Raw genomic sequence first — 15,151 nt, forward strand, 5'->3', positions numbered from 1 at the left:
TCCTATCCATGGCATCTATTCCTTGACCTCATGGACCAGCAGTGCACCCAAATTACACAACTGCTTTGTCTGTTTTGGCTGACAGCCTTGCCCAAGGGTGGGTTGTTTTATGTTCCTTTTAAACCCCCTATATATTAGCATAAGATTTTTGAGCTTAGTAATATCTCTGCTTCTGATTTACACCCTTTGGAGTTTCTGTAAGCGCAACAAATTAGCTGAATTCCCTGGACTCAATTAGCTTGGCTTGACTTGATTCACTTCAGTCTGTAGCCCATTTACACTGCTACAGGTTGCCTTCTTCAAGTCCCTAACCTAACAGGGACAAAGTGTTTAACCTCTGCAGATCTGAGAATCAAGGCCAAGGGGATTTAGCAAGTGAGGTGTTCTGCTGGATACATCTTGGCCACAGAGGTATACAGTCATAATTCTGTCTTTTGGTCTCATCCAAACCCATGTATGGGTGGTGCTATTAAAAGTCACGCTCTAGTAAGTGGGCAACATTTCATCCTCTATGGGAAGCAGTTGTCCCTTAGCTGTCCCTCTTTTGTCCCACAGTGAGTCAACTAACTTTAGGAGATTCATTTGTGATTTGCACAAGTCAGCAGACTCACTGCCATCTCAGGCAGGTTCACAGGTGTGGGGACATGTCCAGAGCCTCACAGAGACAAGGGAAATGCAGAGGAGACTTTGCAGCTCTGCCTACCATAGCAGCTGTCACTCTACTCTCTGTGGAGGGCAGCTGTGAAGAAGCTCTGCTCAGAGGCAGGTAGTGTGTCCTGTATTACACAGAATGAAACTCATCCCATTGTCTGGGACAGCAAAGCCTTTCAAGGGTGCTGCAGGCACCAAATGAATTGTCCAAGGAATGATTTTTTTCTAATGCACTCATAGTATAGCTCAATAACTCCCCATTCCAGCTGGTGAAGGGCAAGGAAAAATCAGTCTGACTTTCCAAAAAATAGTACTTAGGTTGGATATTATACTAGTGAAACAATAGAGCAGGATTCCTTGTGATTTGTGTCAAAACCAAAAAGGCCTAAACTTCAGCTGACAAGCACGCCAGTCTGAGCAAACATGACTCTGCATTGTTGTGAGGAGTGCCAGATCGGATCAGCAGAGGGCAACTCACGACATGCAGGCCCCTGTAAATTCAGGGATAGTTGGGTATAGGGTGCACACACAGTAACTTGGAAAATGAAGCCTGCTTTCCATAGGCTTGAATTTGCTTCCAGAGTCTGTGATACCCCTACAGAATAGTTTGTGACCTGCTAAGTGAATAAGGGTGAGTGTGCCTGGATCACATGATTAAAGGTGATGGACATTTTCTGTGCAGCCTGTTTAAATAATGAACACTTTAAAACAATTTCTATGCCCCTAGAACCATCTCTCTTATTTTCATTTTGAGAGATAAGTCAATCTATTGTGTGCCCATCTCTATTTTTACCCAGCAAGGCGAACATAACTCTGTGTCTCCCGAAGTAAGAACCAGAAACAAATTTCTGTCTCTTCTTTTTCTATTGAGAGAATAAGAAGTTTTGGAAAGGAGAGGCCAGAAATTCACGTGAGAGGACCCTGAAGTGTGTCTTCTTGGGGACTAGACATTGAGAACCTGCAGCACAACACAAATAGGGACAAACCTTTATGTACTTTTGTGTTCTGTTTCTCAAGACAAACTTTGAATTCCTGTGGAGGCCAAGTGTTATCAGGGCTCAAGGAAAGGGACTCTTGTCTGTAAATTCTGGGTTACAATGTAAAGGAAAAAGAGCCAGATAAGCACTGTCCTCACCACTTCTGATGTCTCTTGTTACAGAACAGAGTGAAACTGCTTGAAACGATAACCAAGGAACACGAGCAGTACAGCGCCAATGTCAACCAGTTTCAATCGTGGCTGAACGGTGTGACAGAAAGATTAAACTGCTGCATTGGAGGAGCAACGAAGTCTTCAGCAGAGGACAAGTTAAAGGCACTGAAGGTTCTTGAACAATATAACTAGAATAAGGAATTAGGATTATGTGTTTTCCATGCCTGCATGTGTTGCTCAAACCTCACAAGGATGTACTTGAGAAAAGAATTACACAAACGAAATAAGATAGTGATTTTTACATGGACTAGGACAGAAGAGTTGTATTGGGTCCTAAGATTCTTAGTACATATGGTTCTCCCAAGTATAGCATGAGTCACAAACTGGTCTGTTTAGTTTTTCTTAAAGCCTAATCTCCTATGGTTATGTGATTCTTTGAGAGTATTACCCTTTCAGCTTGTTTAAATAAATTATATTTGGTAAACATGATCTAAATAGACCCTAAAGGTTCACAGGTTTTGCGAGTTTAAAGCTGGTAATGAAAATACCAGGATCAGCTTTGAGAACAATATCTGTTATTCTGGTGCCACTGCTTCAACTGTTTAGCTTAAAAATCTCTGAGATCTAACTGTTGATATTTCTTTAGTGCTTGCAGCTCCTGTTTTCTTTGTCAGGGACCTCAGGTGACAAGCATTTATGAAAATCAAGCAAATATTTTCAGAATCATGGCTGTCAGCATTACTCAGAAGTCAGTCAAATGCCCAATCCTGGCTTCTGGTCACTTGAAAAAAGGACATACTTTGAAATAAGAAGTGAAGAGCAAAATACATACAACCAGGAGAGGTCTTTTTTCCTACTGCTATCAGGTTTTTTCCAACTTCTCATTCCTGCAGATAATCTTTATTGGAATTCTTTTTGCAGGAAATTGCCAAAAACATTAGGAGTGGTGTAAAGAAATGGAAGCATCTTGAAAATCAGTGTGCAGAGGTGATTGAGAATACCTCTCCACTCGGAGCTGTGAGATTGAAGGATGAACTTGAAGAGCTAAGAAAATCCTTGGAGAAGTTGAAACTGCTGAGTAGTGAGGAGGAGGAGAGATTGCTTAAGATCCAACAGTCAGAAAGTGCCTATGAGTCCCAAGCCAGACAGTTAGAAGCAGATATCCAGGAGCTGAGAACAGATCTACAGAGACTGGAAAATGACCTGGACCCTGGGGAAGGGGAAAAGACTGAAGAAGAGCTTGTAACTCTGTGGAGAAAATGCAATGTAAGTTGTTACCTTTCATATGGAGGATCAAGTGCAGCCATAGACTGAACGTTCATAGTCACATACAACAGGTACCAGTCCCATTGGTTAAAGATGATAAGAAAGTGTATGAAACAGACTGAGGAAAATGTGACTAGCAACAATGGAATCAACTTCTCCAACCTTCATCTCATGCTGGACAAAGGGAGCAGGTTTGGAGGATGTGTTGCAGTTTGTGTCTAGAGTTCAAAGGGACCATATGCAAAAAGGGCACAATACAGAGCAAACAACACAATTTGCTCCACTTAAAAAGAAGGAAATGAATGTCTCACTGTATGTACAAATACATACAGACACAAATACACATATTTCTGAGGTATTTGTGTCTGTATGTATTTGTACATACAGACATTATATCCTTCAGCTCTGTAAAATGGTTATCTATATTCCTTTACTGGCAGACTTGTTATCATTACTAAGAAGTCCCCAGATCGTAGAAATCCAGTATTTACACAAAAAATCAGTCTGTTGCAAAAATGAGTGCAAAAAATTCATCACACATAAAGTAGATAAGAATCTTTACCACTGATTTCCACTCAAGGGCTGGTTTTGCATATATTATCTGTTCTCAAAATACCTTTCATTGCTGTTTGCATGTGTAGAACTCAGCAGGACTAGCTGGAAAAAGTATATGCAAAAGGATCCACAAAATTTAGGCTGGTTCAATCCAGCTACATTTACATGAGTTTTAGTTGTTGTGTTTCCAAGTCACCCTAGAATTAACATTCTATATATGTGAATCTTTGAGAAAGACGTGCTTGAACAAACATGCTGAGAAGTCTGCTCCAGAAATGTGTCTCATGTTATGTACTGTAATCAGCAAACTGAAGCTGGGCCTGCTCGTGACTCTCTCTGCTCAAACAGTGAACCCTTCCGATCAGATGCAGAACCTGGGCCCAGTGAAGAGGGACCCTGCTGGAACAAGACTGTTCCTGATAATGTGTTCTGTCTTAGCAAAGTCCATATTCCTTACAACTAGGAAAAAAGCCACCGAAACGCAACTTGTGCATACCCTGAGAGGCAGCTTTACCTCTTCATTTCATATGCCAGACACTACATAAGGTGTAATCTGTTCATTATTTTTATGACTAAGGCAACCAGAGCAGCTCTGGCTGCAGAAGAATTGAAGGTTGAGAGGCTGAAGGCTCAGCTTAAGGAACTGCTACGGTTTTCCCAAGATTTGCAGCCACACGCTGAGAATGTTGTCTCTGCAATACAGCAGTATCAAAGGTACTGGGAAGTCTGATTATGGGAGGGGGGGTGGAGTTTTCTCTCAGTTATTGAAGCGGTCTAAGAGAAAAGTAATACGCCATCCAGTTTTACTTGATGGGTGGAAATGAAAAGCTTTTGGTAATTACATCTGCCTCCGTGTTTCAGTAAGGCTGTAATTTTAGCCATTTGCTAGGGGCTGTAGGCTGCTGGTCATTTTCAAGCAGTCATCATGCATCATTAATGTTGTGCATGGTTTGAAGAAAATTAGATTGTTGGCAGCTAATTTGATCTTATTAGCATTTTACCATAATAATTCATGTATTTTGCTTGCCTTTCATGACAGCAACTAGAAAATTAGGACAGGAGCTGTGGTAGTAAACGGTTCAGGAGAATTATAGCCCTCCCTTGAGTTTGTTGTGGTGACTCATCAGCCTTAGCAATTATTTGGCAGAGTTTATTCCCCTTCTCTGGCAGTTTATGTGCACGTTCCTGTTTTCAACTTGCCTTGGGCTGGAAACTCTGAAAGTTTAGCCTCTCCCCAGACTTCAGTGTTTCCGTTTCCAGGCTGCCTGGAATCAGGAAGTAAAGAAGCTGCAGCAAATTTGCAAAGTAGAAGAAAGGACCTTTTTTTTAAGGGGAAAAAAAAAGGTCAGTTCTTTTCCTGTATCCAAGCTCATTTCCTTTTGTCCAGTGTGCAGTATGCTGTCCTGCTGAAAGGGTTGTAGGTCATTATGGGGAAGAATTTCAGTTTAAAAGCTAGCAAGTAACTCGAAAGAGGAGAGAAGGCAGGGGACTTGTTTCTGAGTAGAAAATGGCAGCTGCTCTTTTGCCAGCTTCCCTCCAAAGCTTCTTCGGGAAGTCTGGCAGCTTCACACAGAGCCTGGCACGGGCAGCAGAGCAAATGGCAGAGGACGTGTAAAGTCAGAACTTTCTATTTGCGGAGCTTTTGGCCTTCTCAGGCTTGCCTTTGTTTAGCTCTGTCATGTCTCAGTGACACAGGTAAGACTGTTGTTTCTGTTTTTATAGAAAGGCAGTGTTGATCCTGATTGGCACTGCTCTCACCTGCCTGTCTTGTGAATTTGCAGGATACTGTTCCTATATGAATAGAGTTTGGGCTCCATTCTGCCATATCAGACAGGATTCTGCAAACTGGGAGATTAGGAAAGCTGAGGAAAAACAGGAGGCAGCTGCATGGGGTGTGTCACTGCTGGGCCTTGTTACTCAGCTGTGTTTTGGCTAAGCCTCTACAAAAGAAGCCTGGATATTTATTGGATGTGTGCTGATTTTAATTTTTTTTCAATATGTACACACACATAATATAGCTGTGCATGTATATTGGTACATATACATAAATACAAAGCTTTTATCAGAATCACCTATGTGAACTAATAGAAATTCAAGTGGTTCTGCAAAATTTTATAAAATAATTATATCTGAAATAAAAATGTATTTTTCATGTTTTTGTGGGTAACATAGGGTGATCAAAGACTTCTTAATGTAATTTTTATAAAGGAACAAAGACTCAGTAATGTGTAAAACAATACAAGCAGCTGCAGTTACATTCAGGATATTCTTGGCTTATTCCTCCCATCAGTCAGTGAAACTGCTCTGATAATATTTGTTACATGAACCTGGTGATAGCAGCCAAGATAGATCATATACAAGGGTAGACTGCTGGCTACTAGAGAGGCAAAGTAATTCCTGATACACAGTTGCACAAAGAGACAAATGTGTCTTAACGGCATCTAAATAAAGTTTTGTCAGATGTCTTTGACTGACATAGCAGCTGTTGGTCTGCAATACCAGGCTCAGACAGTAAAAGAGACTGAGGCTTCTGTGTTGGATACGGTTTACACCTAAGTGTTGTGTTCATTCATGCCTTGATGAATAGGATGTTTGGACTTGGATTTCTTTGTAATCCTTCTCTTGGTTGACACTTTATCCTTGCAGTGTTAGAGGCAAGACTTCTAAAATGAGCACTGATACAGAAACACAACTGAGAAGATTCTTCCAAAATCCCCTGCAAAATTTTGAACAGTGGAAGCCATCAGTCCAGATGCTCCTGGAGACTCCAGAGCCAGCACTGACTCACATTGAGGTAGCAAAACTGAAACTAAGTTCAGAAATGGATACTTTTGTTTGTATTTGACCACGTCTACATAGAGCTGCCAGCCAGCAGCAGCTGGAAGGGTCTTTCCAGTATGGCAGGAAAACCCACAGTAGGAATGGAGGTCCTTACTTAGCTCTGGCTGTAGCACATGGTCTTACCTTCTGCCCTCTTTGTTTATCTGGAGTTGTCAGCTAAGTAGGCTGCATTGAAGTGTTAGATACCTTTAACAATGATGATAATCAGTATTAGCCCAGATCTCCCTGGATGGGAAGTCTGTAAACTCCTAAGAATTATGTAGTGATATAGTCGTGGGACTATAATGCACCATTTCTGCATGTGCCCAGCAGTGTGTGTGTTACTTTGTCATCCCTGTGATCTCAAGAATAAATGTGTCTGTGAACAGGGATGGAATTTATCCTCAGGGTGAGCATTCAAGCTGTCCTTTCTGTTGGTTGTTTAGGCCTCTCCTCTGCACAGACAACTCTTTCCATAGTACAGCTTTCCTCTATTTCTATTCACAAAATGGATGCAGCCCTGGTGCCTCTAACATTATCAGGAAGACTTTTCCTTTAACTGGGCAATGTCCAGGTACCTTCTGTTCCCCCTTGTTGGCCCAGCATGCTGTTTTTACCTGACACTGTCATACTGCTTTGGTTGTGTGACTTGTGTGAGAATATGATTATATGGGTTTTATTTTTTGTATGATTTCACTGGAAGAATTTTTCTCCTTTAGGCTGCTCTAGCTGAAAGCTCCCAGTTCAAAGAGAAGTTCATGACATTACAACTGAAGAAAGATTTGCTAAACAACGTCCTTGGTGAGGAAAAAGCAGAGTCTTTCCTTCAAGATGTAGCTGAAGCTTCAAAGGAGAGGGAAATACTACACAAAAGTCTGCTGCAAAGCAAGAGCAAACTCCAGGTGAACTACAAACCCCATATACTGTGACACAGACAATAATCAATTCTTAATTAAACCAGTTTTATAGATATATGTTTAGTACTAACCAGTCCAATTCCTTTTTCCAGCTTGATCGAATATTCAAAGAAACTTGTGGTCTGTTGTGTAGTGTAGCTCAGTGTTTGTACTGAACATGAGATAGACATTGACAAAAGATAATGCCAAGGGGTATGTGTTGAATGCTGGATATGTTTTCTTCTTTCTCCATCTAGAATTTGATATTGCAACATAAGAACTTTGATGCTGGTTTTGCACCCTTGCAGAAGAAATTAGCTGCCGTCAAAGCCAAATTAGATCTAGAGAAGGAACCACAGCCTGACCTCTTGGGTAAAAAGACACAACTCCAGAGACTCCAGGTACATTACAGTATTGTTTGTCCATGTTATCTTCACCTAATTGTGGTCTTGTTTGTTTATATTGTCACATTTTATTAGCATTAGGATTTCAGTACCTGTCCCTTCAGTTGACTGTATGTTAGATAATTTCATTTGGTCCAGTTTATATCATGGAGTAAATTGAATTAAAACACGGTGGATGAAGCACTGGCAAACTGAACCTGAGGGAAGGAACAAGCAGCTGGAAGCTGTTAGTGGCACACCTTCTTGGGCTAGTTTTATTGCTAAAGAAAATGTATCCTGATACCTCCCAGTGGGAGTGAAACTGCACAAGATAACCTGAACCAGTCTAACTTCTCCAAGAGTTTCCATTGTTCTATCTCCTTTTACATCCCCCCGCCCCCTTCTGCTCTTTACTTTGTCACAGCTTCGACACATGCTCTATTTACTCCATAGGCTCACTTATCTGGCCAAGATAAGAAAAAAAATTAACAGAAAAAAATAATAATTTTCCATTTGGTTAGTGTTTTGAACTGTTTCAGCAAAGGGTCCAAGATGCAGTGGAGACTGTTCAAAGCATGCAGTGGGATTACAGTCCTGGGAGAGGGGAGAGAAGAGCAGGACGGGAAGAGAGAGTGTATGTACCTCTGCTAGGGTGAGCTGTGGTGATTCAGCTGTGCCACTTCATCCTTGATGACCAGAGAGGTGTTATCAACATCGCTCTTTGTAGTACTTGGCTGGTTGTACTATGTATCTTTTGTCTGTTCTCAGTGACTTATTTTCTGCTGGTGAAGTGTAAGGATATTCAACCATTTTTTTCAGAAACATTTACTCCAAGACATCAAAATAATTAATTTTCTTAAAGAAGTGACTGCTGCTGGGTTTTTTTTGTCCTCAGACTGTCAAATGAAGCTACGTGTAGGGTATGTTTTGTGGAGGTCCATGCCATATCTAGTACACTACCTATATGCAATCTGTCTTTTCCTCTGCAGATGATCCAAGATGACTTGGCAGAACTTGCAGTTCACATGGAGGAGGTAGAGAAGCTTGTTCAGTCAAATACCACACACAGGCATGAAATGAACCAACTTTCATCTGATTCTCAGGCCCTGAAGAGATCACTGGAGGTAACATAAAGAAGAGTTTGCTTGAGTAGCTGTCAGTTGCCACTATTTAAAAATATTTTAAAAATCTTTGAGTGTATGACATTACATGCTTTGAGTGAAAGGTATTTTCATTTCAAGGGAACAAGGCACTGAGTTATGACTTTGATAACTCTTCCAGGATTCTCTGATTATCTGTAATGTGATTTTCCTTTGGGATAGGATACCATCCACATAGATTTTATGTATATATAAATTATTTCTGGAGCAGGCCAGAGATTTCTGACCAAAAGAACTCATAGTTATATTATCATGGTGGTGCTTGCACTTCATAGATTCCTGGATAGGGCTTTTGTACTAAAGTGTTGGATTTTTTAATAGCTTTGTGACCTAAAGGTTAATGAGAGAAAAGTTCTGCAATAGCATAAATACTCGTTCTGTCCTGAGGCAATTTGTAGCTTGTAAACATAGATATAAAACAACCTTCCAAAGCAGTCCCAGAAGAGCTTATAAAGTTACCTTAGTTATGCAGTCCACTGTAAAATTATGTATGTTAAAGAACTACCCAAATATGCACTATGGAATTCAAGCTACAATCTCAATAATCCCATTTATCTCTGAATTGGACTTTTGCCAAAAAGGTCTGTACAGCCATTTCTGATTCAGGTAGTGTAAGATGTACTTCATATTGACTGGGGTACAAAACCCCCAAACATATATATATTCCTTATTCCGTTTGAGCTGAGAAGGCAGGGAGCTATTGTAGTACTTTTTGCCCCCTCGTGTGGTTGAACTCAGGCCTGCAGGAGCTTGGAAGGTGTTTTCCATGCCACTGATGCCAAAGGACACTTTTTTGTGTCTGATTAGCAGCTGTTTTTTTCCTTTTTGCCTATGAGATTCTGTGCCCATCATAGTGTTGAATCCAGTAGAGATAGTTCTTTTCATCTGTCTTTAGTTGCTGACATACTTGTATAATTTGTAGATGATGATACAGCAAAGTGAAGACCACGTTCAGAAGCACTGGGCATATAATGACAAACTGTCTGACCTCCAGCAGTGGATCACAGTAACCACGGAGAAGGTTGATTCCTACCAGGATGCTGATGGAGAGCAGAACATCGAGGGCAGGGTAGAAGACCTTGAGGTGAGAAAAGTGTCTTAGTTTAAGATGTTAATTATTCACCTTGCAGCATTCAGACATTGAGTGGAGGTTTTTAGTGAGGATTTCCTGGTTTGGGAGAGTAATGGTGGTTTGTTCCTCCTGTGATGACTGTTGGTTGCTGCTTCCTCCTTGCTTTGCCCTGTGTTGTGAGGTGTGGAGTTAGGTAAAAGACAAGAGCAGTGAAAAATGGCTAAGAATTGTTGAGATGGATAAAGTATTATCAAAGGGTAGGTGGTTTTAAAAAGAGCTGTCAGGGTGATCTGTCTGGACAATACCTGCATTTGCCTGTATGTACTCATCAATACATTGAACATTGCTGCTGCTTTAGCTAGCCTTATGCTTTGTTGAACTGAGCTGTTCCAAAGCTGCTAGTTTTATCCTGGATGGCAGTATTTTGCATGCTAGAGTCACTACTACCTACTGGGGTAGGTTACTTCAGCAAGCAGCTTTTGCCTTCCTATGGGAAACCAAAATATCCCATGGGAAGGCTACAGAAGGAGGTGCACTGACAACTTGCATTCTCTAAGTTTTGCTATCAGCAATTTGACCTGCATTGGTTCTTTGCAAGAATCCACAGCATATTTTTTTTCCTGCTAGGTATGTTCTAGCTAGTGCCAACAGAACCAGCATAGTCCTGGACTGAACATGGTCTTCAGTCTGACATAGCCTCTGCTTTACCCGGGATACCTAAAAGTAATTGTAAGGCTGTGCATTTCAGAGATGGCTAGCTGAGTTTCCAGATAAGGAGATCCAGCTGCACGTTGTGGAGGCTCATGGCCAGCTGGTCATGGAGAATTCTTCTCCAGAAGAGACTGCCCATGTCCAGGCAGAGCTGGATCAACTGAAGGAGTCATGGAAATCACTGAAGGAGACGGCAACTGGGTAAGTGTTCATGTAGATCTTCCTCATGTCCTTTCAAGAGGATGCCCTTTACTGCTATATAACCAGACACACTTGATGCTTTGTGCTGTGAAAGTGAACAGCCACGTTACAATGCTAGAAGTAAGATCAGATTTTATTTAATTGTTTGTAAACTGAAAATCATTACTTTCAATAAAATTATTTTAGAGAATCCATGAACCAGAGCCTATGAATCTGCCTTTACCTCATGCTTGAAGTAGGCAGTGTCTTTTTAGGACCTGGCTCACCCTTGTACTGCCAGGCCATGTCAGAGGAAATTTGGCATAGACTGCGTGACTTCTGCTGTTCTGTCTCACCTTCCTGTTCTTGTTGCTTTCTGATCTGGGCATACCTCCAAGGATGTTATATCTGCATTGGCATTTGTGCCTTTTTCAAACCTGCAAGAGTATATGCAGAGCTAAAATCCTCTCTTAGCTGGGAAATGAAGACTTATTTTTCCTCCACGGCACAGTGTCAAACTGCTGCTTATATTTGCTAGTCTATTAAAATTTAATTCTGTTTGATTATATATATAGTGTCAAAATAGGCATAAAAATGAAATTACTAAATTGAGAAAGGCTTGACTGTACTGCCTCCTGCTACCAGAAAGAAAGGTATATTGCCAAGGTAATCTTTTTATTCCCCTGAATAAAAGAAAACAAAACACTTGGAATTGTTAGAACTGATGCTGCTTTGTGACACTTCTATCCTGCTCTTACTTTGCTACAAAGATGTTGGGAATAACTGTAATACTAATAGTTCTAGTAATGGTAATAATAGTGCTGTTTTACCAGAGCTGTCTCCCATAGCCCCAGTCAAAATATGCATGTCTTATCATTAGATGTTGCACTGCACTGATGTCTCTGGTTTTGTGTTTTCAAGTCTTTACAAAAAGTGGCAGTTAGATAGACCAGTAGCTGATAAGAAGAAAAAAAGAGCATTTTTGGACAGCAGCTGGATGTCCAGACCTGCCTTCCGTCGTTTAGACATAGATCCCAACCATAAACAGGTGAGATGGGAACTCTGTATCTGCCTTCATATCAGCTTCACAAGAACAATTTTATTGCCTTCATCTGATACTATGGATTACAAAGCTGGAGGTCAAGATCTTGCAATCAGGCCTCCAGAGGAAACATCTGACATAACAGTAAAGACTTTTTTTGTTGCTATTGTTCTCTTCCCTAGGAGAAGATGGGAGAAAGGCACAATACAAGTAGCCACTTGAAGCTCCTACACAACTTTGAGGAGTGGCTACAAGGAGAAAACACTGAACTGACCAAAATTCTTGCTAGGACTCCATCTTCCCCAGAGGAAATTAAGGCACACCAGAAGAAACTTCAGGTTAGTTTTCAGGGGATGAAGATGGAAGTGAAGATTGCAATAGGTGCAAATTCTTTCCAAATTAAAAAAAAAAAAACAAAACAACAACCAAACCCAAACAACAACAACAAAAAAAACCAAACTCAAAACCACTCCACTAACTAAGCAACAACACATCTGTCTCGGTTTGAGGGGAAAAAAACAAAATGTTTACCCACCAGCAGGGGAGGGGCCTCCTCCACGATAATCACACCACTCTTTATCAAATTTAAGAAAAGGAATTTTAATACAAGAAGGATAACTGCTATATATATATATATGTAAACAGACTAGTGCAACCCACTTCCCCAACACCACAAGAGAAAGAAAAAAAACAACAAAACAACAACAAAACCCAGCAGGTTTTCCTCCGGGAGGAAAGGTTATACTTAAGTGTCCATGTCACAGCCCGGCTGGCTGCAGAGTGAGTTTCAGTCCCTCTCCAGCGAGACAGACGAGCAGTGAGCTTTCAGATGGACTCAGTCTCTTCCCCCTGTGTTCCCCGTCCAAGAAGCAGAAAAGTACGAGCAACCAGAAGCAAATCCAAGGCAGGCAGCAGCAGCAGCGCGGCACGAAAAGTAGTCCGGGGTAGGCAGCAGCAGCAGCGCGGCTCGAAAAGCAGTCAGGGGTAGGCAGCAGCGAGACAGTCAGGAAAGCCCCAGCAGTAACCAGCAGGGCAGCCTGCCTCCTTGGAGCCCCCACTCCCGCGTTCTGCCGAGCCAAGACTGGGGAGAATATCCAAAAAAAAACCAAAAGAGACAAACCTGCCCCCACCCCAGCGATCAACAGTTAACTGCTTCTTTTGTTAACCGCTGGCCTGGGCAGTTAAGTGGCAGGGGAGAGAATTTACATAATAATCCCGAACTACAACAACATCCCCCCCAAAAAACATTAAAAAATCCACAAAGAACAAGCAGACAAAAATTCAAACACTTTACTCTCTGCTTTAGGAGACTCTGGAGTAGATGAAGCTCAGGAATTTAAGACAAATTTCATCTCTTCTAGTAAGAGAGATCAGCCAGCATCAGAGTGGTAGAAAGGCCCAGCAGCTAGCTCTTGGCCTGGTCATTTCCAGTATGGTATGGCAAAGGTTTTCATTAAAAGAAGCTGATTAAAATCAGTGCCCGGTATTTGGCCTCACTCTTTCTGTTGAGTATGGCCAGATGCAATAGCAACAGAAACTGTAAGAAATATAACAAACAGAAATATCCAAGGCTACAGGAGTCCTGCAGATGGTCCTTTGATATCATTTCAGACAAAAAAAGCAATAACAAAAATAAATGTGCTATTCCAGAGTACCCAGTAGTTCGATTTAGTACCACTGATTTTTGGAATGCTAGTTTAAAAATTGGGGCCTTCTTGAATTCTGAATTGCTGCTGACCTCGTCTTTGTCTGCAGGAGCTGCAGTCTCATGTGCCTGATGGTCAGCGTCAGTTTGAGGATCTTCTTCACCTTCATCCTGTCACTGGAAATTCTGAAGATCTGGAGGACCTGCGTTACCGATGGATGCTCTACAAATCCAAACTGAAAGAGTCCATGAGTTCACCGGTAGGTTGACAACACACAATTCAGTTGCTGACCTCTGCCATTGCTCTTTCATGGTGCTTCACATTCCTCATCTTAATTCAACAGTATACATATGTGTCTGCTTAATTAAAGGAGTTGTGTGCTATCTTTTTCCCTTTGTAAGCAATGCTCAGAATATTTCTCAAAATGGAAGGTTTAAAGAGAATGACAGCTAGCTGTTGTCAAAGAAGCATGAAGTGTGGGACTGACAGATGTTTGTGTGTGCTAATGGTTTGCATATATGCCCAGTTCTAGGCACATGGATTTCTAATTTTTTGCCCTTTCTCCACACAACATTCTCCTTTGATTTTTTTGTTTTGACAGTTCCTGCAGTAAGAATACATTCACTGTTCATTATTTGTGTCTCCTGCTGTGAGACAGAGTGATCAGAATAGTAACTGACTCAAAGTAACTGTGCACAGAAGGACCTAGTCCTTTTTGAAACTGTCTTTATGGGCTAATGATTTAGAATGAAATAAAGAGGAGTTATTTTAATGCAAGAACCAAATGAGTAGAGAAGTTACCTGGTTGTTATATATACAAGAAATGCTAAGGACAGCAGAATTCATACCCATATATAAGGTATTCCAGGGCATGCTAAAGATATTCCCATGTTCTTAGCATAAACATATATAATTATGAATTAATATTTTTCTGGATTAACTACTCACATTTTGTGCTCAACTTCAGGCTACCATAATCAGAGGATTAGAATTTACAGGTTTGCATTTGGTCCTTTCTGTATGCAAGTGATTTGGAAGGTATCTGAACTCAAACACCTAAAATTTGAGGCATTTGAAAATTTTCTGCCTTGGGAAACCTTGTTTTCAAATCCAAAACTTATTTATAGCAGAAATCCCTCAAAGTGCATGGAAGGTAAGCACGACTTCTAGCAATAAAGAGTATATTTCTAAGAATTGTTTGCCGTTGATTGTAATGGCTTACACTTTGTTAAACTGAAACCTCCTGTAAGTATAAGTATAGTCAATAGGTGTCAGTAAAGTCAAAGCAATTGCTCAGAGAACTACTCATCTGATTCAAATAGTCAAGAACCTAAAAACATGTCATCTTTCTGCCTAAGGTGTGTTAAAAAGCTCATTAAAAAATCTCCTGATGTTTCACTGAATCTAGGTTACCATGAATTTGAAACATTCCCTGTGAGGTAAATACTCATTTGTAAGCTCCACTGGGATCTTAAGTTCATGCTTATTTTTCTATTCCTTTTTTTTTTCCTTTTAAACAGAGTCCTGGATCTTGGGAAGAACCAGACAGATTCATAAAGGTATGACAGTTTCCCATCATTAAGCTAATAAAATGTTTGATCAGACATATCAAAGAGGCA

At 40.8% G+C, this 15,151-nt stretch overlaps 1 protein-coding gene across 4 annotated transcripts in view; it reads left to right on the plus strand.

Moving 5' to 3' along the window:
• Positions 1-15,151, plus strand: part of SYNE3 (spectrin repeat containing nuclear envelope family member 3) — an 80,291-nt gene that overhangs the window by 41,261 nt on the left and 23,879 nt on the right. For 3 of the 4 annotated variants that reach the window (XM_071557587.1, XM_071557590.1, XM_071557589.1), the window contains 13 exons: positions 1,811-1,972; positions 2,723-3,067; positions 4,200-4,336; positions 6,269-6,416; positions 7,162-7,344; positions 7,596-7,739; positions 8,711-8,845; positions 9,804-9,965; positions 10,702-10,865; positions 11,766-11,892; positions 12,069-12,224; positions 13,642-13,791; positions 15,053-15,091. In XM_071557587.1, coding sequence (XP_071413688.1) covers positions 1,811-1,972; positions 2,723-3,067; positions 4,200-4,336; positions 6,269-6,416; positions 7,162-7,344; positions 7,596-7,739; positions 8,711-8,845; positions 9,804-9,965; positions 10,702-10,865; positions 11,766-11,892; positions 12,069-12,224; positions 13,642-13,791; positions 15,053-15,091 — 2,052 coding nt within the window. The remainder of the gene's footprint in view (positions 1-1,810; positions 1,973-2,722; positions 3,068-4,199; positions 4,337-6,268; positions 6,417-7,161; positions 7,345-7,595; positions 7,740-8,710; positions 8,846-9,803; positions 9,966-10,701; positions 10,866-11,765; positions 11,893-12,068; positions 12,225-13,641; positions 13,792-15,052; positions 15,092-15,151) is intronic. The other variant, XM_071557588.1, reaches the window with a different exon arrangement.

Source organism: Pithys albifrons, chromosome 6, assembly GCF_047495875.1.
Source record: "Pithys albifrons albifrons isolate INPA30051 chromosome 6, PitAlb_v1, whole genome shotgun sequence".
Classification (NCBI taxonomy): domain Eukaryota; kingdom Metazoa; phylum Chordata; class Aves; order Passeriformes; family Thamnophilidae; genus Pithys; species Pithys albifrons.